The sequence below is a fragment of the Melanostigma gelatinosum genome (genome assembly GCF_949748355.1).
Source record: "Melanostigma gelatinosum genome assembly, chromosome: 4".
Taxonomy (NCBI): Eukaryota; Metazoa; Chordata; class Actinopteri; order Perciformes; family Zoarcidae; genus Melanostigma; species Melanostigma gelatinosum.
The window spans coordinates 18,535,574-18,561,666 of NC_136637.1; the positions used below are offsets into that span (position 1 = coordinate 18,535,574).

The following is a 26,093-nucleotide window of genomic DNA, read 5'->3' on the forward strand; positions in this document are numbered from 1 at the left end:
TCGGCCGCTGCAGCGCCGGCAGACAGCTTGGTTTAATTTTTTTTTTTTGAAATATGTTTGACGATGCCTCACGGGGGGGGGGGGGGGTGTTTAGCCAATTGTGGGTTGTATTCATTCAATCCCACGATACAGCAGTGGCCGTTGCAGACACACCTGGTAGATGTCTGCTCTCTCCCGAGTGCTCGAGTTAATATTGCAGCTCACTCTGTGCTTTCCAATGTAATTACCTTTGAGCGAAGTAAGTAAAAAATTCACGAGGCAGTGCATCATTATTTAGGCTTTCCAATCACCCTCGAAGATAGAATGTGTCATCCGTGTCCAAGGCCGAACATGTAGAAGCCATTAGCCGTCACTGAATGACAGCATGTGGTTGGAGAGGGGACACAATCACAACTCTCTCTCTCCATCTCATCAACCCGCTGTGGACAACAGATGAGTCGTTATCCATCATAAACATCAGATGGGTAAATAAATAAGGACCTAAATTCTTCTTTTTTTCACCACTATTTGTTGTTGACATTAAGTGCCTTGCTCAAGGACGACTCAATAATCACAGAGTCAGGCCACATCAGATCTCTAACCTGATAACTCAAGCTGTTAGTCTCCATTCAGAGGTGAGAGCTCAGTAACGGGCCCGCTGTCTTTCTTACCTTCTTCTTGGACTTGAAGACATTGCAGCGGAAGACGTTACTCTGTCCGTCTCTGGCGATGTAGCTGAATATCTTCAGATCCTGCGAGTCATGCGATACATAGAATATTCTGAAAGACAGAATGAAATAGGTCAGAAATAAAAATAAATTAAAAAAAGTTGATATGATGCAAAACAAAATCTGAGCCTGGCTGCGTGTCTAAATGTGTCTTAAGACGCCAAACAGGCACTCAGCCCGTTTCTCTGGGGTTTCAATGTGACAAAAATAAACACTGTTTTAAGTTTGTTTTAATCCGAAGGCATGAGACCAAACTCTGTCTCAAAAAGGAGGAAAGTTGTGATCACGGGGGAAGTGCTATTTAAATCAAATGAACTGCCTTCCAGACTTCCTCCATTGTTTCTATGAGACTTTGAAGCAGGAAGTTCAGAGACACACATTGAAAGTAAACTTCAAATTCAAAGTAAAAAAATGAAAAAAGAACTCAAGTGACAACAGTGAGACAGAGGAGGGAATATGATCACAACAAAAAGATCCTGTGTGAAAGCGGGAACTAAGTTTGAGACAATAACAGAGTTGTCCTGGCGGGGAGAGGCTGTGTGCAGCCTCAGTCAAGAGCTACACAATATCCTGCAGAGCAGGAGTATAGGACGGAATACTTTTGGGAGCAAATGCACCAGGACAAGAGATAAGACGCGATAACCTGCAGGGGAGAGAACATTGCAGGTGTTAAGCTCCCCAACGGATCCAATTTATGATGAGAAAAGAACACTTCTGGAGAGATAAAGCACTGCAGATGACAATATGGTGACAGGACTGTTACAAAGAAGCTGGAAAATGTCGTGTTCAGTCTAAACGAGACGGATGCTGAAACAAGACACGGGTGGTTTTTGTTTCATTTAGCGAAAAAACACATGAATTAATGCACAGGTAATAGAACTTTCATGAATGATCGATAGAGGACAGGGATCTATTTGTATCTGGTTGTTTGTATATTTGTTGATACGTGTTATATATCGTCTTGCCTGGGACATGTTCACTGGCAGTATGTTGTTCCACAAAAGGAGTTGAAATGTTGTTTTCTGAAGCGTATTGCTTCCACATCAGACCTCAGGGTTCACGCCCCCTGTTGTGCTTCCAAGCTGATGATGGAAGTAGCAAAGCAGTGAGCCTTCTTATTGTATTGGTTTGTTTTTAAATGCGCTCTATGAATAAACTAAACTTGAGCCATCTGGCTTCCTTCTCAGCTCTGTTGAAAGTTGCACACGCGCACTGGCAGGAAAATGGCGTTTAAGGCCAAGTGAGCATTTCAATTATTCTACAAACAGGAGTCTAGTTGGGCGGCATTATCATGATGTTGGCTTCATTTAGTTAATAGCTTCCTAATTGGGACCAATTAGTGCCATATTAAGGGGCCTGGAGGTATATTTGGGGTATTTTATCACAGCGAGACATTGGACAACCAACAGAGAGCAAATGTCATCCGTCAAAATGAGTCTCTGGATGTTTTTCTGTGCATGTTGGTTTTGTACGTGCAGGAAATCCGGGGTCTCAGCCGTACAGCGATGCATTGCTCACCACAGCTAATGAGCGGCTCTCGACCGAACAAGATCTGGATCCTGTTGCGACATCACAGTTTACAGAGCACTTTCTGGGAAACACGGCAACATTATGCTCGAGGGGTTACAGGGAGGTGAGGTGGCTGCAGCTCAATTAGAGTGGCTGAACCATTTCTGTCAACAAACAGCGTGCTAACTGGGTCTTTATTATCAAGTCGTGTCATCTGCTGGAAATGAACTGACCGCTCCCTTCCGGCTGCACTTTGCGAAAACCTTTAAGTTGTCTCCCCTTTCAACCATTCAGATTTCGTTCTTTGAAATCCAAAGCAGGGGGAAAAGGTCTTATGTTCTGCCAATTGTTGCCTGCAGAGAACTGACTCTTATTCCAAACATGTAGGCAATGATAAAAAATAAAAAAAAACAACATTCCATGCTGCCAGACAAGTGAAGCTCAGCCAAGAGAGCGTGAAAGTGAGCTTAGCCGACTGGCTTAGCTGACAAATCCCCAAGCGGCGCGGAGATGACGGCCCAGATACATCTCCATCAACCGTCTCTTAAGGGGAGCAAGCTGCCAAACATCCAGGTGAAGATGCGTCGGATGGATCAGATCTCAGAAATAGAGAGGCGGGCTCGACATGAAAGTCGGTTAAAGGCCAAATGAATCAGTCAAGTACTGCCAACGGAAACGCTTCTCATCTTCAGTTTTAGGGGGGGGGGTTGTTTTTCCTGTTTATAAAAGGTGCAATCCACAACAGTTTCTCATGAATGAATGCCACTCTTCTTCTCTCTGTCACTGAGTGAATTAAGCCGGTAGAGATGCAACTTGGTGCTGGGTCTCTGGCAACGGAAACAATACGGTCGTGCAATAAATCCTCCTTAATGTGATATGGCCAGTTGTGTTAAAGACTTAATTATGTCTCCTCCACTGGATTCAACAGTATGAGCTGCAAGAAAAGGTGGGTTTTGATGTGTCAATTATATTTATGGTGTGTTAAAACCCTAGTATTCAATTACCCTAAACCTAATGCTGCTCATTAATGCAGTTTGTGAGAATGCCTAGGTTCGAGTGACAGCATTAGTGTCAATCAGCAGCACGGTGTAGAAGTTACAGAAGCCTTTACAATGTTTTAATGCCAGCATTCTCTGTCCATTAGGTCAGTTGGTGGAAGTGTTTCGATATAGAGTACAGAGCCAGGATGTGCCCGCTCTGCAAGGTCAGTTTAAATTCTACTTTGCAAACTTTTTAATGGGGTGCAAAATGGGTTTTTTTAATTGTTTTTTCACGCTGGGGAGCAAATCTTAACTGAATTACTCAGCTTATTGTCGTTGTCGCTGACTGTGTGAGCCGGCTCAGTGAATTAACATTGCCAGGTGCACTGTATTTAAAATGTTTTATAAGATGCCACGATTGTCCTCTATGTCAGGTCTGAACATGATCTACACCTAATCAGACTTCTCAGTTTCTTTAACGCTCATGTTGCTCCTCAGTTAAATGTGTCTCGGCTCATAACCGCAACAGGCTTTAGACTTACACTAGAGAATCCCTTTAAACAAAAGCACATTTAAAGAGGTTATATAAAGCCTTTTGACCGTGTCACACTAAAAACCACTCGGGTCTGCAGAAGGAGAAACATTATTCTGCTTTACAGTAAACAAAGAGTTTCTGCGATAGCGCCGACCTTAAATCTTTTCCTTCAATTTGGCAGCTCCGAGGTAAACCGGACTCAATAACGCAGCATACTGATCAGGCATTATGTTGATTAAAAGTGGATCTAAAGGGCAGGGTGAAAAGGTAGAGTTTCATCATCGCAAAAGCTGTTGTGTCAGCTCAACCTCCGCGTGCCCACGTAAAGAAAAGCCTGGAATTATACAGCACGGCCGGACAAAACAGATTTAATCATCGAGCAGCCGGGCAATCTCCTCCTGCACTTCTTAGTCAAGGTGAGAAGTTGGAGGCTCAGTCTCATTTCTATTCTTTGATGCATTATTTACAAAGGGGGGGGGTGTATATGAACATATTTTGGGGTCTTTTATGAGAAGTGAAGTCACTAAATCAATATCTCCAGCCCTGCAATAAACCGAGCGAATGGATCGACACTCAGACTTTCTCCCAAACAAACATAAACCGCAAAATAAATCAAGATGGCTTTGATATTTATATGGTATAGTGCCTCGGGGGGGTATGAGCATGTGTGGATTTGTTCAAAAGAGTCTGGACTTTAGAGCTGAACTTTTAGATTGTTTATAATCCACAATAGGTTTAGTTCTACATCCAGTCATTCCACCGCTTGCACGTCTGTACCGTTACGAAAAAAAAATCCCACATAGTCACTTCTATTCAATGGATGAAAAACATCGGGAGAACAGCGCCTGAGCTCGTACATACTGCATGACACACACAATCCCCAAACATTGAAATAAGAAAGCAACACATTGTGCATCGACAGCATCTTGCGAGGTGACTGAATGGATGGAATGTGTGATGGCAGTTCTTTTCATCAACTGAAGAGTCTCCGGAGAACGACAGAAAGAGGAGACGGATGAGAGGGAGAAAGAAAACCAAGAAAACTAACTAACTAATCAAACATCATTTGAATCGCCAGAGATGAAAGTGAAAAGAAAAAAGACCAAGTGAGGGAAAAAGAGCTCGAAAGCTCAAGCACAGCTCATACATATGAGATTACAGACGGAGGGAGAGATGGAGAAAATATTCCAATTCCCCACCACAGACAGTTCAAAGGACTGAGATCTCATGTGTTCCAACCACAGCAAACAGAACAGAGAGATCTTGGATACGGAGGCATACGACCTACATTATTATCTGTATTTGAATGTGGATTCATCATATCTTTTTAATAATCTGCCAAGACATAAAAGCAACTCTGTCAAATGTTCAAAGGATGTGACGGAAGAACCAAATAAGACGAGAAGATGAATTCAAAAGAGTCAGAGAGACTGCAGCAGTCCTTTTTAGTCCCCGTCAGCTTTTAGTGGCACGACCAAGTGAAGACATCTGAAGAGTCTCCTTCGTAATGAAGTTGAACTGCTGCAGTGACGTTTTCTCATTAACTTTGCTCCCGTCTTCACCACACCTTAGCAACAAACTAGCAACACTCCTCCACATCCTTTAGCTCTCCGAACCCAAACGTCCCTCCCTCTTTCTGTCCTGTTTTACTTTCCACTCCTCCTGCCCTCCCACTCTCTTTTCAAAATCAGTGTTATTCTCCAACATGCGTTGCACAGGGGAGGCCAGTGGCCCCGTTGATGAATTAAGAAGCCCTTATCTTTGCTCTGACACAATAAAGAAAACAATGTTGGGATGTATGACGGACGTAATAATTAGAGATTAAAAGGAAGATAGTGTGGTACCACTGAGAGCTCCAGAAGAGCTACAAATGGAACTTGTAGTGACATTTGTTTTCTTTTCCAACATAGAGGATCAAGTTTCAATCTCAACCTTTAAGCCATGAGAGATGCGTTAAGGGCTCAGAACAATGGAGATTTAGTACGGTACGATTCTGAGACGACTTGAGCTGACGCCATCTGTTGAGGAGGATCGTGTGCGATTGGATCAGGAGCTCCAGAACAGATACTAATCAGTTTTTGACATTTTATTATTGGGAGTAAGTTCTAATAAACCTTTACATCTATTCAGAGACAGTTTAGTAGAACTTCTGCCTTCTGATTATGTTCCACATTCTCGGCACACTCACCTTCCCCGAGGCACAAAACAACCCCAGACCTTCTCTTTGCTTTGTGGACGGTAAGCTGGACTTGTTTTTCACCTACGGCCAGTAGTGAGGCTGTGTGGGTAAATAAGAGCAACATTCCCGAGTAGACAGGTAAAGGTACTATTACTTCCAGTACAAGAAAAATACTTAACAATAGCTGTTAAAATGCAGTTTGTGGCTGCAATAAATCCCAAAACTAAGTGCTTCTGCAACCTTCTACACTTTCAGCTTGAGAGTAGGAGTACAGTACGTGTGACAAATACTCTCAACTCAGTGGTCCATTTAGTAGGGTTTTTCCTGAGCTTTCAACCATATCAAGTCAATGCTCACTCACAAATAAATAAAAGATTAATCTTGCAGCCGACGAAGGAAGAACCTCTGGTGTCTGGGCGCTTCAAAGCTGTGGAAAAGAAATATGCTCTCACTAACCAACTCCTTTTTAAAGTTCATGGTATCTTTCAGTGAAAAATATGTAAGAATTGAAAACAGTGCAGTATGAATTCAATATAGATGTATCTATAAGGTGGAGAATCATTTTTGTAATAATGAGAAAGAGGCAGGTTCGACTCAGGGCCACAACAAGGCCTTACTGTCAAATATATGAAAAGGGGGGCTGGTGAAAAGACTTGCGACACCTTCCCAGACATGTCGGCTTCATTTGGAATTGAGAGGATAATAAATCCAACCACCGTGGCAGTGTTTTTCTCCAGTTTGTGCTGCACAGCTAACTGTTAAAGGTCATCTTCAGACACATGTTGCTGCCGCTTTCCTCTATTCAGGCAACTCATTCAGTGTTACAGTTCCAAATGGACGACCAATGTTACTAAGCTGGTGAGTGGGTCGAGTGATTTGTGTCCACAAGCGTCTTTTTTCATAGAATTTGGCTGGCAAAAAAACTATTTTTAGGACCCACTGGTTCTAAAACATTTAAAAACAAATTGTCCGTCTTTGTAAAATCCTCAGACATGGTGCGTTAATCGGTGAACTATTTGTGAAAGTTGTGTCTGATAAGCTTTATATCTTGTTATTATCAGGCTATCAGAAAGACACCTCTGAAACTAAATAGGGTTCGTAAAAGAACATATAGAAACAAGGATGTCAAAACAGCTGTCCGAGAGAAATAAATAACGAATAGAAGTTCTGTCTTGTTTCTTGATTAATAAGGATGAAGAAATCTAAAGACCTTAATTATCACGGGATTTAAAGGAATTGTGAAAGTTAATCAGGTGTTTCTCCAGGTCAGTGAAAGCAGGAGTCGGTGGAATAATACAGGACCCCAAACCAGCTGCAGAGGCACAACCTGGTGCTGTGCAGATGTTTTATTTGAAAGGAGTCTTTTTTTAACTTCTCCTTTATGAATCACGCTGGGGGGGAGGAGAAGGAGTCTGGCTGAGCAGCTGTGCGGGGGGGGGGGAGACTGTCAATGATTAAGTCTGGCTCATGTTGTTTTCCCTCAGTATGTGTTGGACGGAGCCCAGCACTGTAATAACACAGAGAACCACAGGGTCCCCTCTGGCTGTGGGAAGAGACCCGACCGGCTGTGCAAAACGATTTTCCTGGACATCACAGGAACTGTTAGGAGCCTGCAACTGGTTTTCCAGATAACACATCTTTGTAATCTGGATGAAAGGTTTCAGTTGGAACAATATTAAGATCCTGAGGACTAAAAGACATTTGAAAGGTGTGTTTAGCTGTTATTTACAGCTAATTGGTTTGCTTTCACTCAGGCTGTGTTGGGAAACTGCTCCCTCTTTACCATTCAGTGGGCGATCTCACAACACTGGTTCTTCCATTTGTTCCCATGCTAGATAGTAGCTTGGAAAATAGCGATATGGGGCACTGAATCTGGAGAGTTTAACTGCTTATTACAGGGAGGGAAATGAAAGGTCCTTTTCTGCCATTACGGTGGAGTTGAAGAAGAAGCTTCAGAGACAGTTATCTCAAAACCTGGGCACATAAAAACACGACTGCATTACCTTTTCTTTTGTAATTTGAGTCAAACGACCCTTTAAAAGTTACTATATTTTGGGAAAGTGTCTGTCCGAGGGGAAATTGTTCTTTCAATTTCCTCTTCCTTCTTTGAGTTTGTCTCCGTTGAGGAAGCGAGCAAACTATCAAATTTGACTGGACAGTCCATGAGCTCAGAGCACAGAGGAGTAGGATGCTGCTGAGACAGAGATTGTATAGGACTGAATGAGGTTGTGAGGAACTGCACAGGCTTTCATGTGTGCGCTTTGCTGTATGTGTGCACAATGAGTGTGCAGCATGTAGAGCCAGCCACGCGCAAACGGAAACATCAAAGCAAAATGTGGTTCGCTACATATCAAAGCTTTGCTTTCCATATCGCATGATCGGGGTGTTTCTACAGCACGCAAACACGAGATTGACTTTAATTGTGTGGGTGGGAGATCCTCACTGGAGAGGTTGGAAGTGAGAACGGACTGTTGGGCGGAAGTCAGCGAGGGCGGCCTTCTTCTCAGAGGATGACAGAAATTACCACGGTAGAAGACCGGAGAAGTGTTAACCCGAGACAGATACACACACACACTCTCTCACTACTTTCCAATCTCTCGCTGACACACACACACACACACCCACGGAGGAACGCTGCAAGACACTAGGACACACTCTTCGGGAGTCGTGTGAAACTCTTTTTGTTGAGTCATGTTAGTGTGACCAATAAACCGACATTCTGAGTGAGCGAGGGAAGATGTAACATCCGAGACTCGTTCCTGTTACAGTTACAGCTTCAATGTTGCTGTATATTTGAGACATAATACCAAAAAACATCTTTCAAAGTTTCAAAAGTCTGATAGCAATACCTGCAGATGTACCACAGTGTGCAGGACATTGTACAACTGAAAAAGAAACGTCAGTGTCAGGATTAAAGGATGCAATACAGACTCCACAAACCTATCTTTGGCAGTTCTCCAGTACTTATCAGCTGTCGCCCTGTCAATATGACAAAATCTATTTCTAACCATATCTGTACAATAAATATTTACCTGATTTTACCACAAGTATCTATAATAATTCACATCTAATTATAATGCCTATAAATAAAGTAAATTAGAAACACCATCATTTCTCGAACTAAACACAGCAACACATATTTTCACTTCCCCCTGCCTGCCCGCTTCCTGTAGTTGGTATTTCCCGGAACTATAAATGGGTGCTCGAGCCCCCGGGGAGGTATTGTGCCCGAACACCCTGGGAAGAGGAAACAGACAGAGGTAAGTTGTTGCATTATATTTAGGACCAGCTCTGTGTCCTAGCTGTGCACATGGCTCCCAGCATCCACCATCCAACAACAAATACATTCAATAACTTGTGTTCTCCTTGACTCCATCTCACACACTATCCGTGGTCTAAGTGACGGCGGTGTGTCGTTGCAGTCAATAATGTAAAAAAACGATTGAGCGCATGTCCATATATGGCACGATAAGTCAATAACGTAAATATGATGAAGTCCATTCACCATACCATGAGTAAATCTAGTAATTATTGTGACAGGCCTAATCAGCTGACACACCTGTAAACACTGATATGATATCTGCAACAAACGAATACTGGCGGATTTATATCGGCGTATAGCTAAAATATTTCAATAACATGCACCCGTACGCAAGGGTCTGCTGTGGCCAGATGAAAACTGTCATTTCGGTAGATGAGACAAGACTCCCAGAAGACTTAAAACGAAGAGTCCTTGCTGAAAAATTAGGTTTGAGAATATCTGTGTACTCGAATCACGAACATCCAACAAATCAGACCCGTCAGTTTTATCAGTTTGCACCAATGTATCATCAAGCGTAAAAGATATTACAGATGTATTTGCAGAAAGTTGTATTCGAGACGTCTAACCTTCATCATCTGCCGCTGACATTACCAACAATCTTGCATCCGCCATCTGTTTATCTCGGGAGTGAGTTATGAAATACCGACTCGGGGAGGAATTTTCAAAAGGTTCAGCAGATTCACTCACCGGGTGGCTGAGTTATGTGTCCATTTACACACACAAAAAATAACCGTGAGGACCCTGTGATTTATTATTCCTTTGAGTAAAAGTGGACTAAGTGAATTCTAGAAATCCAACTGAATTATTGTCAGTTTATACCGAACATTAATTTCAGAGAGGGACATTTTTTTTTTATAGCTTTTTTAGCTTTGTCCTTCTCTGGTGAGCCTGCCAACACTGACAGATTATGCAGACACTAAACAGATGTGTCTATAAAAAATTACTTTCGCCGTAACTCTCGATAGCTGGCAGAAGAAGAGATATTACAATATGTCTGACATTATTGATAAAACCATCTATAACCATAAGGAATAACTATATACTATGACCTTTACATTTGGCAAACCTGTTTTGGGGATCTGGACTGAGGTAAACTACCCCTTCTCTTACCCTAAAAACATCTGGAATAAGCGACATTATGTTGGTGCTCCCGCCTTTTTTTTCTGCACATATTTGCAGGAAAAAATGATTTTGAGACATGCAGTACATAATACGTGCAGCATGTTAGGTGTATTATGCAGAATTTAGATATTTAATCCTCTGGACACGGCTGTGGTGTTGTTTCACCCCTTCAAGGTCTTTTCCCTCTCAGCCCTGCAGCTCAGAATTGGTGGGTGGCCTCAAGTCATAATAGTGTGTGTGTGTGTGTGTGTGTGTGTGTGTGTGTGTGTGTGTGTGTGTGTGTGTGTGTGTGTGTGTGTGTGTGTGTTCTTGATCCAGGGGATTCTGGTACACTCCTTACTGAGTTGGTCTGCTGCTTTTGCCCCGAGGCTGCGCGTCTCTGTCAGTTGGAATGTTAAATACACACACACACACATTGCATCGACACTTGTAAATATTAAGAGAAACCCGCTACAGCAAAAGGGGCTGAAAGTCCTCCCCCCTGGCTGAAACTGTCCACCTACCGTCAACGTCCTCTGCTGTTGATGTGACGCTCATGACAAAGTGTTTACAGTAACACCGTTCTGCAGCAGCCAGCATGCTGTCAGCAATTATTTGTCATCGTTTGTTTGTGGTTTACGGCCAAGCGAGCGTTGCGTTCATTCGCTTGCATGCAGACACGAGGGAAAGCTCATGACTCGTAACTGAAGTGTTCATTTATTTCAAATTAGAATATTAGTGGCAGTGCTTTCATCACTGAACTAGCATTACGACGTGTTGACAGTGTGATTCCTACGGTGTATTGACTTGACGATGACTGAATGGGAGATTTGAAAGGCATGGCCCGATGCAGTCGATATGTGTTTTTTACTGGACTGGTGGCGTGAATGGAATCCTCGTGTGCATGCAGGAGGAGAATGACATAAAACAACAGGAGGGAGGGGGGGGGGTGACAGGGACCTTTTTAAAGAAAGGCCCAACATTTATCCTTCAGCAATGACATGAGACATTCTGAGAATGCTGTTGTTCCATTAAAGGACATTGTAATCGGACGGCGTTGTGGCTCAATTCATTACACGTGTATCTGGTCTCTCCGGTCACTCGTACCGACTCACAGGCCCCGGTAGTTCAGTTTGTATCCAAATGGCGAAACATTTCACCTGACTGCAAGATCATTTCACCTGACTGCAAGATCATTTCACCTGACTGCAAGATCATTTCACCTGACTGCAAGATCATTTCACCTGACTGCAAGATCATTTCACCTGACTGCGCGGGAGACAACTCATCGTGGAATATTCATTTCGTGTGATGAAAGAAAAACGAATGGATGTCGAGACCCGATTTAAGCATCCATTGCATATATTGGAGCACCCGATGACTCGTGACCACCCACTATTTTCTGTGGAAAAATGAGAAGCAGATGGAACGAGCAGCCAGGGAGACATTGTGATTCACATGTCGCCTCTTTATCAGGTTACGCTCCAATTTCTAGCTGCAGCATCCCTGTTTTTCTCTGTCTGGAAGTTGGAAAAACCACCGTAACGCCAGACGGCAGCGTTCTTCTTGTCACCGACATAATGACGAAGAGACGCTCAATTCAGACTGCATCCAGCAAACAAACAGTGAAGCCGAATAGTTTAAAAAGAGAGCTGTGTTTTGATTGGTCGTCATTAATGTTGGGGGAAGACGCACTACTTTGCAGCGTGACTTCATGGCCATTTGAGAGCCGCCACAGTTCTCTTCAGTCGCGGTATTCAGAGCTACAGCTGCCACAGACCTGACTTCTCTGATGGTGATTTTTTGACATTGTTGGAGCAGGAGGTGGTGACAGTAGAAATGTTCTCGGAGCTGAAATGCTGTATTATGTATGCATTGCTTATTTATGTCTGTGTGGCTTGTTTTGTGGGGCGCTACATAAATAAAACATTCAAGTGTGTGTGTGAAACACAGCTTTAGACCCTTCAGAGGGTATTTTGTTGACCGTGTCTTCGCATGATAAGCAACATCGGATTTGTGGTTAAGATCCGGGGGGAATAAATGACGCTGGTGGAAGTGTCCTGCGACATGTTTAAATGCGTCACTGCGATTGACAGCGCCGCTGGCGTTGCATACGAGGTGGTGGACGGCCTCGGCGGCAGTGAGCCAGCAGCTAAAGCTACAAAGCAGCTGAAGATGAAAAAGGGAGTGCACAAGAAATGCAAAGCATCTCAGCTAAATCCTCCCAAATGATTTAGACACGCGGCGTCCAGTCGCTGTGAATATGAAGAAAAAACAACAACACAGGAGCATTTATTAAAACACTTTGATGTGCGTTTTGTCTCCCTGCATTCGAAAAAAAGGCAAGATTTGAATATGCATCCCTTTATCTTACGGAGCGCATTCATTCGAACGTATCACCAAAATGATTACATTCAGGCCGTGTGTTCTCATGCGGGGGTTTTTCCAGTGGCCGAGGGAAGCCTCTTCTAATTTGCACTTTAGTGATTTGAGGCTGACACACACCTCTCCTTTCCAACTAGACAGACGGTGCACCGGGTCACTTCTCAAATAAAATGCCCATACATGGTGCTCAAGCTGAGCGGTATAAACTTCACTCCTCGCATATTAATTACAAATTAACTTCCAGTGCAACATGACTTTGAAAGAAGCCAGGGACAGAGACACAACCTAACTCCTTGGTTACGAAGTGACCTGTGGGAAGTACACCGCTGAAACGTAACATATATTCATATAAGAACGTAGGCCGAGTGTTAATTGAATTCGATCAGTGGAGTCCACCAAAGGATACACTGAGTGATTACAGAACAAGGTCAAGAGACTGACTGCTATACTCTGGTGTGACTCAGGGTTCTTCACCGCCGTTCACAGCAGAGGTGAGAGCTGAAGTAACAGCTGTTTCTGGAGAAGTGAAGCCAATGCGGGAGGGTCTTAAGAATTAGCATTCTCTCTACTGGCCAGCAGGGGGCGACTTCTCTGGTTGCAGAAAGAAGGAAACTCTCTCAATGTACTTATGGCAGGTGGGTGCTGTGTTTAGACACGCTGAACATATCCTTTAAATGACATGCATTGTTAGCATGTTCATTGATAAAGATTACACATATCTAAATGCGGCAGACGACCAAAACGGTGGCCTTCTTTTCTCTCTGGTTCACAACGCCTGTAGAATTTGGCAGCAGGGCCAACACGACACTTCGCTAATGGAAAGCAGGTCACAGTCGGGTCGGAGTCAAACTCTCCTTAATGTTTAAGACTCTACCCCTGGTGCGCTCTTACTTCACAGACTTCATCACAGCTTTAAGCAGAGCAGATGAGTTAAGTGAGTTTGGCCCCCTCTGTTGATATTGCCGGATTTCCTCCTCCTCCTCCTCCTCCTCCTCCTCCTCCTCCTCCTCCTCCTCCTCCTCCTCCTCCTCCTCCTCCTCCTCCTCCTCCTCCTCCTCCTCCTCCTCCTCCTCCTCCTCCTCCTCCTCCTCCTCCTCCTCCTCCTCCTCCTCCTCCTCCTCCTCCTCCTCCTCCTCCTCCTCCTCCTCCTCCTCCTCCTCCTCCTCCTCCTCCTCCTCCTCCTCCTCCTCCTGGCCCACAGTGTGAGCAGTGTGGCCAAAAAGCTTTGGCTTTCCCAATGCAGACGTTTATGCTCCTACTGTGTGAGTTGGAGTTACACAACATTTCTGAATCTTACAGCGTGTGCGCCCAGCTTTATGTGAGGTATAAATCCTTACTCGTCAGGTGGAAGGATTAGAGGCTCCATTTCACACAGCGGAGGCCAAATATTGAATGAGTGAGACGACTGTTTGGACTACCGTCAGATGAACAGAAAAGATGAGATGAGTCATCGGGATCCGTCAAGATCAGCTCGGCAGACGGTGGGGACTGATTGATGGCGCTTACCCATCATAGTCTGCTAGACAGAGACACTGTGTGTGTGTGTGTGTGTGTGTGTGTGTGTGTGTGTGTGTGTGTGTGTGTGTGTGTGTGTGTGTGTGTGTGTGTGTGTGCGCGTGTTAAAATCAAAGGATTAAGCCCCTGCGGCAATTGGACTGAATGAATTGGACCTTATGGTCACAATCCTGTGAGGTGGAACAGAGGAATGTCACTCCAGATCTCTCTATCATACTGTTCCCCTCTCTCTCACACACACACACACACACACACACACACACTCACTCTCATGCTTGTAATTCTGTCCCTGAGGCCGCATCTATTGATGACATTTACTCTGATCTGCATAAATCATTCATTCTGATCTTACATTTAATCCAGAAGGTCTCTGACTAGTGAAGCCTGATATTCCGTGAGTAGTATTCCACTTTTTCCTTCTCGCTATCCATTTTCCATTTTAGCCAGCCACAGTTAAAATGTGTTAAACGGGTTCACAGAGAGCAATAGCGACCATATTAAGGATACGAGTCATTTGAATGATAAACCTTTATGGTGTTTTCAATGGTTGAACTAATGAAAAGGTGAGGCGATAATATAATTATAATATAATAGGTATTAAAACTGAAAGTGTCGATATTGTGACTGCTACAATAACTCGTTTTCAACATAATTGCTTCGCTCATTTAGTCCATGCATTTTCAAAATGGGCTTTATTGCAGCCTCTGCTAAATTGCCTTTTCTCAAAATGCACTCACAGTGACGGAGACAAAAGATTCTCATTTCCTGAGTCACCGCGGTGCATTTAAGCGGTCAAGTTTGGATTAAAATGCGCTTGAAGCGGGCCCAATGACCCACAAGGACGGAAGCCGTTGGAATGGGGGAATTCAAAACAAAAATAAATGAACATTTTAAATGAAGCTAGAGAAAACTGTGGCCAGCTTACCTGTAAATGGGATCCTGCATCACCATCATCTTGCTCTCATCCCACGTCCACTCCTTCTTCTGTGGAAACAAAAGCAAAGCTGTGGGTTCACACCGGGGTTAAGCTTCTTAATATATTAAGCTGCGGACTGAAGGAACGGCGCAGATGACATAACAACTCCGTCCTTGGGACATTCATTTATATTTGTCCACTTCCCTTTTGTCTGTCCATTTGTTTACAGCTACCTTTCTACTTTAATGTCACAATCAAAATGTCAGAAACAAGAGCACACAGGAATTATTCATATTGATTTCTATCTCCGCAGAGCTTTGCTGACTCAATCAGTCAATCACACACAGCTCCGGTCTTCCATTTCATCCGACGCACTCGGAGGTGTACTAATTAGATTGCCGACGCTCACACTTGACATTTCAGCTTTTCTGGCGAGGGACCCAAACGAGACGAGGAACCAGGTGGAGGCAACACATCCTTCCATCCAACCGTCCTTTCATTCCAGCCCGCCGGCTGACATTGAGCCTTTTCGACGATGCCGATAATAGCAACATCAGCCAATACGACGCAGAAGGGACCGTCACTGAAATCACTTCCTTGGTTTGTTTCTTCAGGTCCGATAACAGAAATAATCGTATGCGGTCATAGCAATATTCCACATATTGTCCAATTCGTGTACCATCCCAGACTGGTCTCATCCAAAATAATGCGCCAAAATTTGTAAGTATCCCACAAAATAGTTTTGTATGTTATCCACGCAATCTTGAACGAGGACGTATAAAGACAGCTAAATCACACACGGGCCGAAGTAGTTGTGTTGCCTAAACCTAACTAAGTTTCCTGTGAATTTATTTTGAAATGACCACATGCACGTTATGAGCGGGAAATGACACGTGTCGCTGTCTTTCGTCGGAAAAACGCACGTAAAAGGAGGAGTAACTTTTCGTGGGATATCATCCCAACCGTAGAATGAGGATACGTTGCAGCACCTTAGAGGACCGGTGAGACAACTCAAGTAAGCCTCCTCTTAATGAGACACGAATGTGGATCTGCGACGTACATCTGCCTGTATTTACAAGTCACGGTCAACACATCCGCCTTTGTTACTTACATGCAATAGAGACATCCTTAATATCCACATTGTCATGACTGTGTGGGAAGACCGCACCTTCTTCAACAGATGTCTCCCTTCAAGCTGACGCACTAAAAGTTTCATTATTTAGACTGTGAAGTCTAATAGATGCTCATTTCTTCAATAAATTTCAATGCATTACATTTGACAGTTTTTTTTTAGTGGCAACTTTCTAGCCGCCGCAGCTTTGCACTGAATTTAGATTCATTATTATCTCAGTCTGGACTAATGAATTGAGATGAAAAACCGGGATGCGTGCCTGGTGAGGAGAACGGACGGTACTACTAAGTGACTCCCGTTTGTTTGCATCCGGCTGTCAGACTCTCTGTGATTCTCGGCAGGTGATGTCCACTCCGGTCCGTCTCTGTGGATTACAGTCACCACGCCGGGAAACACAGACCCACTTGTCTCCAGGTCTCAACACTCCCACCATCGTGTCCTTAATGTTTTCTCTTGGCTCGTCCCTTCACTTTCCTTCTACATCTTCCCCCGTATATACAATTCCTCTCAGGCTCTTTGTCCGCCCTCACAATGTCTCCATTCTCACCTCTGTCTGCCGTCTGAAAGAGGACCGATCACCACCACCAGAAAGAAAAGGTCTGGAATGGTTCTTTAATTTGTCCGTGTTAGCACTTAATCCCCCACAGTAGGATTGTTTAGGTCTGCATGTGCAAAACACTTGAGTGATAACTTCCAAGGCTGTCATCTTTATGCATGATTTAAAAATATGTCCGACTATCAACAGAAGCTTCAGCGAAAAAGGAGAGCGTTCCAACACGCAGGGAGCAGGAAATTGAAAGCCCGCTCACTCATTCATCTTTTCCATCAGCCTCATATCTGCGGCGCAGCGAATGAGCTGCATGGCGTGGGACGAAGCAAACAAAGTAGAATCCATACACGGTTCACAAGGCTCCAGCAGCTTCATCTGCCGTTACTCTGGATAATGTATGCAGACCAGTGCGCAGAGTTTCACATTGTTCTTCTTGTCAGCATACCCGTCTATGGGATCAATGCATCCTGTTAAAACACATACAATGTACCCAAGGACAAGATCCTCGAATAGAAGACAGAAAGGAGAGTTCAAATAAAAAGGTCACTCACTTTTTTCTTTTTCCTCAAGCCGACTCTCACGCCGTCGACAGACACCACGATGTTGACTTTTTTCTTCTTGATGTTTTTCACCTTGAACTCGTACTGCAGAGAGAGGAAAGACAGAAGAGAGATGTTTTAATATTGGGCACCGTGAACGACACCGTTACAGCCTCTCAAATAGTCAAAGAGGGGTAAGTCAGCAGGAAAAAACATGATATAAAGCTTAAGGAAAGTATTATAATACGACTACAAGAAATGTTCATTTACGCATTTGCTCACTGTTTAAAACAGAGCTTCGTGTTGAACAAAGCATTTGCATCCTTGATTTGGAGTTAAAGCCATGACACCATTGCACCAACAGATGAACGGGGACAATGTGATCTTTTCTTTTCTGTTCTGATTGAATAGATTGAAAACATGAAAACGCGGACGACCTTCAATATCACCTGTGGTTACAGCTGACAAAAATGCCCATTTCACTGTCATATAACACCATCGTAACATTCTCTCAAAAGCCTGGAGGGGAAAAAGGCAATAATTAACTTATTCTTTTAGTTCTCCATTATCTTATTAGTATAGGTTTTGCTAGTTAGTCTATCTCTAGATTTTGCTGTTTAATGTCTTTATTCTGGATCCGTCTCATATTCATTTGTGGGTTCTTGTCAGCCCATGCAGGCCATGGGGTTCCTCAACCTTCTAATACCTACAGCATTTCCCGCTATGACCGTCAGACAAAACATATTCGACCATCACATATAGCAGCTTTCTGCACTTAGTGTAGTCTGCAATTCAAAAAGTACTGAGGTTCAATAGAACGGGAAGTGCCATGGAGAGATCATTTAAAGTTTGCTTTGACGGCGCTTAACCCCAGCCAAGTGTGTGAGTGCTGCTGCTCTGTGGCCAGCTGTAGAGAGAGGAAAACTCCACAGAAACATTTTATACACAGACTGAGCGAATCGAACATTTTTCACACTTTTGCCATCTTAAAAATCGCAATAATACAGCAGGCGTACACCAATGCGACGTGTCACACTGATGAACTGATAGCAGCCCCACCGAAGTCGGCGGCCACGGTCCGTTTACACATCGCTGACCAGACTGAGACGGATTCCTCCGCCTCCTCTAATGGAGCTGTGAGCGCTGTCAAACAACAGAGCCGCAGCAGCGATATGGATTATAATATCGCCGCTGCATCTATTGTTATAACATGAGGATGTGAATGCGTGTTAATAAAAACACTTGTACCACAATCTGCCGTTGGCATTCGTTTTTACATAACTGGCAATTTATTCAGTCTGACTTTTCCCTGAATGCAGCATCTTTACAGGGTTGGTGAGGGTGTGTTTAATGTGCACAGATAACGGTTTAGGTCGTTTAGAATAATCCCTAATGTCTCTCCTAGATGAGCATCCTAAATTTGCACCGAAAATGCTCTTAAATTTGTCAGTTTATCAAAATATTAGTCATTTCAGCTGCAGCCTCAATCATCAAAAAAGTTTCTTAAACAGGTGAAGACAAAGCTGGCAACAGTGTGCCCTGTCGCTCAGGATCTCCTGGACTGTGATCGACCCGTAGCTAAGTCCCACTGCTTGTAGTCAAGATCTCAAAAAGTAGTGTTAAGTCACTAATGATATCTATTTTTTGTGTGAACATGTCTTTAGTTCCTGTGTTTTGCTGCTCTGGGTAACAGGACTTGGTTTGGAGACGGACCACTTCAGTTTGCCAAACAGTGACCGCGTATTCGCGTACAGGTACACAAAGTGAAATGAAATGAAAACTGAAGTCCGAGAATAGGCTCATCCATCATGCAAATAAGTCGTGCGTCACATTCGCAGCCACTATGTCCTGATAAACGGGTCGTTGTTTCCTAAAGGTCCTTTTCCTCCCGTTTCCAGTATAATCCATCATTTTGGCAACAAAAAGCAACGACACAATAGCGTCCTCAGCCAGCGGTGCCATTTACACCCGCACAAATATCAGCCAGAAGCCAGGCAAGCACAATGAAAGCCTGCATTTCTGTTGATGGCCGTTCATTGACGGAGGCTGAATGTAAGGGGAGTTAAATAAAAGATTCAAATAAACACACACACACACACAGTTCACCGCTGAGGTCAACTAACTGCAGTCAATGTGAGTGTTCAATGATCTCAGCAGGGCAGCAGAGAGTGTGCTCGGTGAGGTAACCGGCTGTAAGACAGGCTATTTATTTAGCTCATTGGCAACGACTTTTCTGAGATGATTATGGTCTCGTTGTCCAACAGACGGTCTGCCGGTGTGGTGTCCAGCTCTGCTAAGTCAAGCAGGCATTATATGCTGAAATCTATCGCTCTGCAATAGATTCATCGGGTCATGATCAAGGGTGCTTCGATCGATCGGCCAACGATTGTTATCGGTTCGATATTTTTCTTCTAAATAGTTTTATCGGTGGTTTCTACAAAGGCCTATCAAGAAAGCCGATCGGATGACTCATCGATTGTGAATTGAAACGTTTTCAATACTCGTTTGCCTGCTTTCTCGCCAGCTCTTTAACACACAAACGAAAATTGACAGAATCCATCTCAATGACATGCCTCCTCTAGGGAGAGGAAAGGGTAAAAGGAGAGCTGCAAAGAATTAAAGACGGAAAAAAAGGAAGACGCAATAATTTTGTTTAATTAACAGCTCAGATCATGAAGCTCATAATTACACAAACTGAAAGGCAAGGTCTCCTAAATGTGCAAACGGTGGTGTTGTCATTAGGTGGTTGATGAAGACAAATGCATGTGGCTTTAACCTTCACAGAGCCACTGAAGGTACTTTTCATACGACACCAAGGAAAACTGGAGTTCTTAAATGCTACTTTACGCTCTGTTGAATCACCTTTGTGCACCAGGATGTAACAACATTAGAATTAAGGTGTGCAAGGATCGGTGATTTACTGACCTGTACATAGAAAATGTGCAGGTGCGTACAAGGTGAAACTCAAACACATCTTCTTTAGCTATGACTTTGTTGGATATGTTCACATGGTCGCAAAATAAATGTCAACGTTTTCCTGAGGATGCTCTTGTGGTCAGTGGCAAATGTGGATTTGTGTGATTTAATATTATACAGCTGTAAGACGTCTGAGGGTGAAGGTCCAGGTCACTATCAGAATTAAAGAAAACCACCACAGACAGAAAAAAAAAAAGAGATTACTGGAGTCACTGAGCACTTCCACCAAATAGCCTGAGAACAGATAAATTACTACCATTTAACCAAATACTGGTCAAATATGTGCCTAAAATATTTGCATTACTCACTAGCAAAAAAACACTAAAAAAAACAATGGTATTGAGTGTCTGGTCAAATTTGAACATTCACTAGCCATATGGCAGATGGACAATAAAAGTCAATTTTGCACCATATACAAGTTGCTGCTCTCCACCTACTCTCATCTCATCATCATGTAGCTAAATAGAGCAGGTTGTATCTGAAATGGAATTACATTAAATATTACACAAATATATAAAAAAGAAAAATACTTGCAGATATAATATATTTCTAGCATTCAATTAAAAATAAAAAGTGTGAACTCAACAAATCAAGTATGAACAAGCCTGACATCTTTCCATGATTTGAAAATATGCTACCTCTTGTCCAACACACATGTTCTGAAACGTATGACTGCAGATCATGAAACCTAAGAGATGTGGGTGAGCTTGTACAATTCCACTTCAAACTAACAGGGGGGAATAAAACACTTACAGGGTGTTTCTACCCCAAAAGCAACAGTCAGTACCCCAAGTCAGTCCCCAGAGACACACTACGCTGTCTTTCTCCCCTCCTTTCACCACCGCACACTTCTCTCTTACTTTCCAACCACAACGCTTTCATCACTTTCTCTCCTACACGCCACCCCCTTTATTTCTTGTTTTACTTTTAACCATCCATCTTACTCTTATTATTTTACTGCTGGTCATTAGAGTGGATCTGTGTATGTTCATTCCCAATCTGTTACCGCTGTCATTTTTCTTACTGTCATTCCCACAGCCATATTGATAGAGCACCGGGGAGTTTGTTCACCACTCTCTCTCACTTTATCATATTCTTTCTCCTCTATTGCACTCATTTGCTCCACACAGCGTCTCCCCCTCTCTTATATTTTCTTTCCACAACACCCCCCCACCCAGCCCCCCATTTTCTCCACAAACTGGCGGCTGATTCAATATCGAGCAACGTTGTTTATGAAAAGGCATTTAATTTTTCAGAACCATCTTGTGTTTCGGATGCTACAGGGTCCATCATGTTTCATCAATCTCAGCGACGCAGCACAGTCTTTGAACCAAAGCCAAAATGTCCAATTGAATATATTTCAGTATATGCAGCAACCACACACACTTACTAAAGTACAAATTGACTACTATATACTTTATACGAAAACTATATACTTCATAAAACTCCTCAGGAAAACCAATTTAAAAAATACATTATATTCTCTTTTGAGCAGGCCCTTGCAGACAAAGTACGAGTCCAGTTACTACAAGTCTAACACAATCTCCAAAGCTCCAGAACAGCTAGTGGTCCTTGAGATTGTTTTCATAACTGCTATTTCCAAGGTAGAGACTGAACTTCCAGTAACAAAAGTATACGTCCATGTTAGAGGCATAGACTCTAGATAAGAAGTGCACATAATAACCGTGACGTCCCCCATTGACTGCCGCTTTGAAGCCTTGAGTTTGGCAATTTGGGCCGTCGCCATCTTTGTTTTTGACCATTGCCACCTTGGCTTATTGGCTTTTTTTCTGGCTTTTCTTCTTTTAAAAAAAAAAATCATACTTTCTTGAAGAAGACTTGAAACTAGCAGTTGAGACCATAAAACTTGTGTTTCTACTTTTTTTTTACTGATAGGGATAAGTAGGGTAATTTTCTCACAGACGTCTATACAATCTGATTTCTTATTGCAACCAAAAGAGTTGCCCCCTAGTGGCTATTAGAAAAAAATGCAATTTCAGGCACTTTTCAGATCCGGAGGTTGCCGCCTTGTTAGAGGTGCTGTTTTTATATCGACAAAGCTACCACTAGTTCTTTATGATCAAGTCTTCAGATCTGTTTTGCAGACCGGATTAGCCTCAATCACACTTTTCATGTATCAAAATATTGAGTCTGATGTGTCATTTTTGAGGTATATAATATATATGGCCAAAAACATGTGGACCCCTCGAACTGTTTTAACATGACAATAGCCCCGTGCAGTTGGCCTTCATAGGAGCTCGAAATCAACCTTGTCCATTGAGATAAAACTGAGCAAACAACAGTGGACAAACTCACTCATGCTTTTATGGCTGAATGGGAGAAAATGTCTTGAGCCAATTTATGGAGGAAAGCTTTCACAGAAGAGTACAGGATGTAATATCGGCCCATTATTTCTTAAATGAAATGTTCAATTACACTTTTTTCCTTTGTCTTCTTGACAACATAGTGAACATCCAGCATACAGTAGCTTAGTTGGAGGGAAAAAAGAACAGATGGCTTAATTGTGTGCCTTTGAGGATGTGATGCAAACAGTAGTTTAAATGTGAACAGGGAGCCGGTGCTGGAGGCCTCTCATATGCGAGTTGTCGGTTGCTTTATTTTGCATCAACACCTGTTCACAAAATTTATGTGCACATTTTTCTGCACAAAAACATCAGTCAACCACAAACACTTTTTTTCTTTGCCAAGGAGAGAAACTGGTTTGGGCGCGCATGCATAACTATTACATAAAAAGCAACGTTTAGGACTGCATCCATTTAAGAAGGCATTTCAACATCTGGACCGTCTCCAATGTAAAAAAAAAAAAAAAGAAAGGAAAGAAAATGTTTAGTTTTGATAAATGAGACTTTCGAAGGCTGTTGGCACAGTTGTCCTGGTGTGTCCTATAGGAGAGAAGGGGAATCTATTTCTTCTGTTGACTGTCACACCGGCAATACATAGTTAAGGACCTTCTCCTTTGACACTTTTTCACCGTCTTCCCCCCATCTCACTTCCTAGATTCTGCCTCCCATCTGACCGATCTCTTTTCTTTCTCTCCATCCGCTCCCGTTGGAGGTCATGCATCTTTACTCATGTTGGATGGGTTCGAGATAAGCTTCAAAAGACAACAGATGCTTATCGTAACATCTAAAGAATCACATCAAGGATCCCCCTCTGTGTCGCTTCAGTGTGTGCGAGATTCAGGTCAGCCCGATCAATACCCGTCTGAAAGCAGTAATGTAACTCGTTAGCTCATTTTCAGTTAGTGGACTTTGTGGAATAAATCAAAACACTCATGCTTGTGGGAAGCCGAACTGAAGACGTAACATCTCCCAGACAAATGAATGATGAGGGATTCCAGAAGCCGCTACGGTCATTTAAGGTAATTTCAGCCTTTCCATCTGTCTTTCTCACTAGCTTTTTACCTTTTCACCATCAGTTTTCCTCTACCTTCAGTCGTACGAGGGGGAGGAGGGAGGAGATGAGTGACGGAGGCTTTTCTTTGCTCTTATTGAACCAGTTCAGAGCAGAAATCCTCCTCTTCCCCAAAAGGATACAGAACACTAACTCAATTCGGAGGCAGCTGGTGTATCGACAAATCACTTCTATTTCCAGGGCCCTGCTGGATAAAACCTGAAGCGATCAATGGCCCTCATTGGTTAGAGAGATTACAGCTATCTTTCGTTCAGAATGGATTTTATTTGATGATGAACACGTCGATTATGTCGAAACGAGACCATCATTTTTATTGCGCTCTTGTGTTTCATGGGGGGCAGAGCAGGCTGGGAACGTTGTATTTGTTTTATAGGAAATGATTTCTGGAACTGAACTTATTCTTCACTACAATCACAGCCAATTGATGCCCCGACCCCCGACTTTACTGCTGCTTTCAAAACAATGAACCTTTGATTTCAGACGAACCAAAGGGACTTGAACATGCGAGTTAGTTAACAACTGTGTGTCTCTCTACCAATGGCCCCTTTTAAAGTGACAACCCTGTAAAAGAGTTTAAATATCACACTAAAAGGCACGAGGTTAAAGCTATATGTCGAATGCAAGAAGTCAGCATCCTCATCAGTTTATCGTCCATGACAAGACAAGGAAATGTATCCAAAATCGCCGGTTGCTGGGCTGACGGTGGCCAGTTGGAAAATTTTTACATATCGCCCACAGTCCCATGCACACTGCTTCGGCCTGAAGGAACCTGAAACCGTGGTGGCCTTAGTTTTTCTGTCATCTCATACATCAATAAAACCTTGGAACTGGGACAGTTTGCCCATACCTATTCACAAAGTGAAGTGCAAAGTAAATATTTCTGCCATATTACATTAGAGACAACTGTCAACGGGAATAGCTGAAGCCGACGTTGCATTGCAACAAAAAACAAAGTACAAACAAACTTTATTATGTGCCAAACATCATTTTTGCATCAATACCAAAGAGATTCTAATTGGAGGATGAGGTGACACTTGAGTACCCACATCAGTGTCAACGCTATCTGTTGAGTGAGCACAGCAGGATGAAAAGCCTGAAGGGCCAGAAAATGGGTTATGGAAACGAGTTTCCTTTCCCTCCAGTCATTTGCCTCAAACACAGTGTAATATCAAGAGGAATAGAAAATAGATTCTGTTTGTCTGTCTGTTAGATTTAATTTATTGTCGGTGCTATTTTATGTCTGTAAATATGTCAAATCTAAAATCAGCATCATTTCTCTTTGAACTATTCTGAAGGGCTATTCCCAAAACAACAACAAAAAAGGCTTTGCCAGCAAACGTGTTGGCTTCCTAGTCTGTGGGGACCAGATATAACTAAACTAAAGCATGAATTTCAAAAAGTTATTAAAAGTTATGAGAGAGAGTAAAGAAAACTGCTTACGGTTCATTGACTTTATTGCTGCTGAAGAGGCAGGTTGTAATTTCAAATAACAATCTATGTAAACCAGACAGCACTGAGCCAAATTGGAGGGAATATACGCTGCAATTAGGTCTGACAGTCATGATTTAAACTGTCCCTTTATCTAAACTAACCTTTCGTATAAAGACTCCCCTGTCAGTGAACGTCTGGCCCGAGGAGAGACACTCCCATTACCATGTCAAAAGCTGCTAGTCAGTTGAAATTCCTAAATGGCACATGCCAAATGACTGTGTGTGTGTGTGTGTGTGTGTGTGTGTGTGTGTGTGTGTGTGTGTGTGTGTGTGTGTGTGTGTTATTTATTCATGTCTGCAGTATGGAAAGGAGGTTTGATTCTTTCACAATGCAGCTAATAAAGGCCTTTCATTCCAGCATTGGCACCATTTATTACTCAAACACTGGTGGACCCAGGGCACCGTCTACAGTCTGAATATTATGTTATTATGTTGTGAAAAATTTGCATTTTCACTGCCAGTATCGGATTTATTGTGTTGGAAAAAAAAGATTGAAAAAAAAATTACATTTGTAAAAAGAAAAAGGGTTTTGTAAGTAGCCATTTACCAAAAGTGTTATTAAAAAAAACTTTATCCAAGAGGTAAATGTGGATTCAGTTCTATAGCAAAGAAGAAGCAATGAAGAAACCATTTTCTAGTTTGCATCTTTATCTTACTAGGTTTAAGTTTTAGGAAGGACTGGGGTCATGGATAGAGGAAACCAGGATGTGACCGGCAGTTACTGGCCACAAGAGGTTGCTTCTCAGGGAAACATAAACATGGTCATTTTCTAGGTCATGTTTGAGCGAATGGCCAGTGTTGTTGTCTTTCTGGTGAGGAAAG

General features: G+C 42.8%; 1 protein-coding gene across 1 annotated transcript in view; it reads right to left on the reverse strand.

Moving 5' to 3' along the window:
* The window catches only part of LOC306775968 (carboxyl-terminal PDZ ligand of neuronal nitric oxide synthase protein-like), a gene marked incomplete at its 5' end in the record, with an annotated part of 115,665 nt that overhangs the window by 56,171 nt on the left and 33,401 nt on the right, over positions 1-26,093 (reverse strand). The window contains 3 exons of the mRNA XM_079266557.1: positions 651-759; positions 15,159-15,217; positions 17,383-17,475. Coding sequence (XP_079122683.1) covers positions 651-759; positions 15,159-15,217; positions 17,383-17,475 — 261 coding nt within the window. The remainder of the gene's footprint in view (positions 1-650; positions 760-15,158; positions 15,218-17,382; positions 17,476-26,093) is intronic.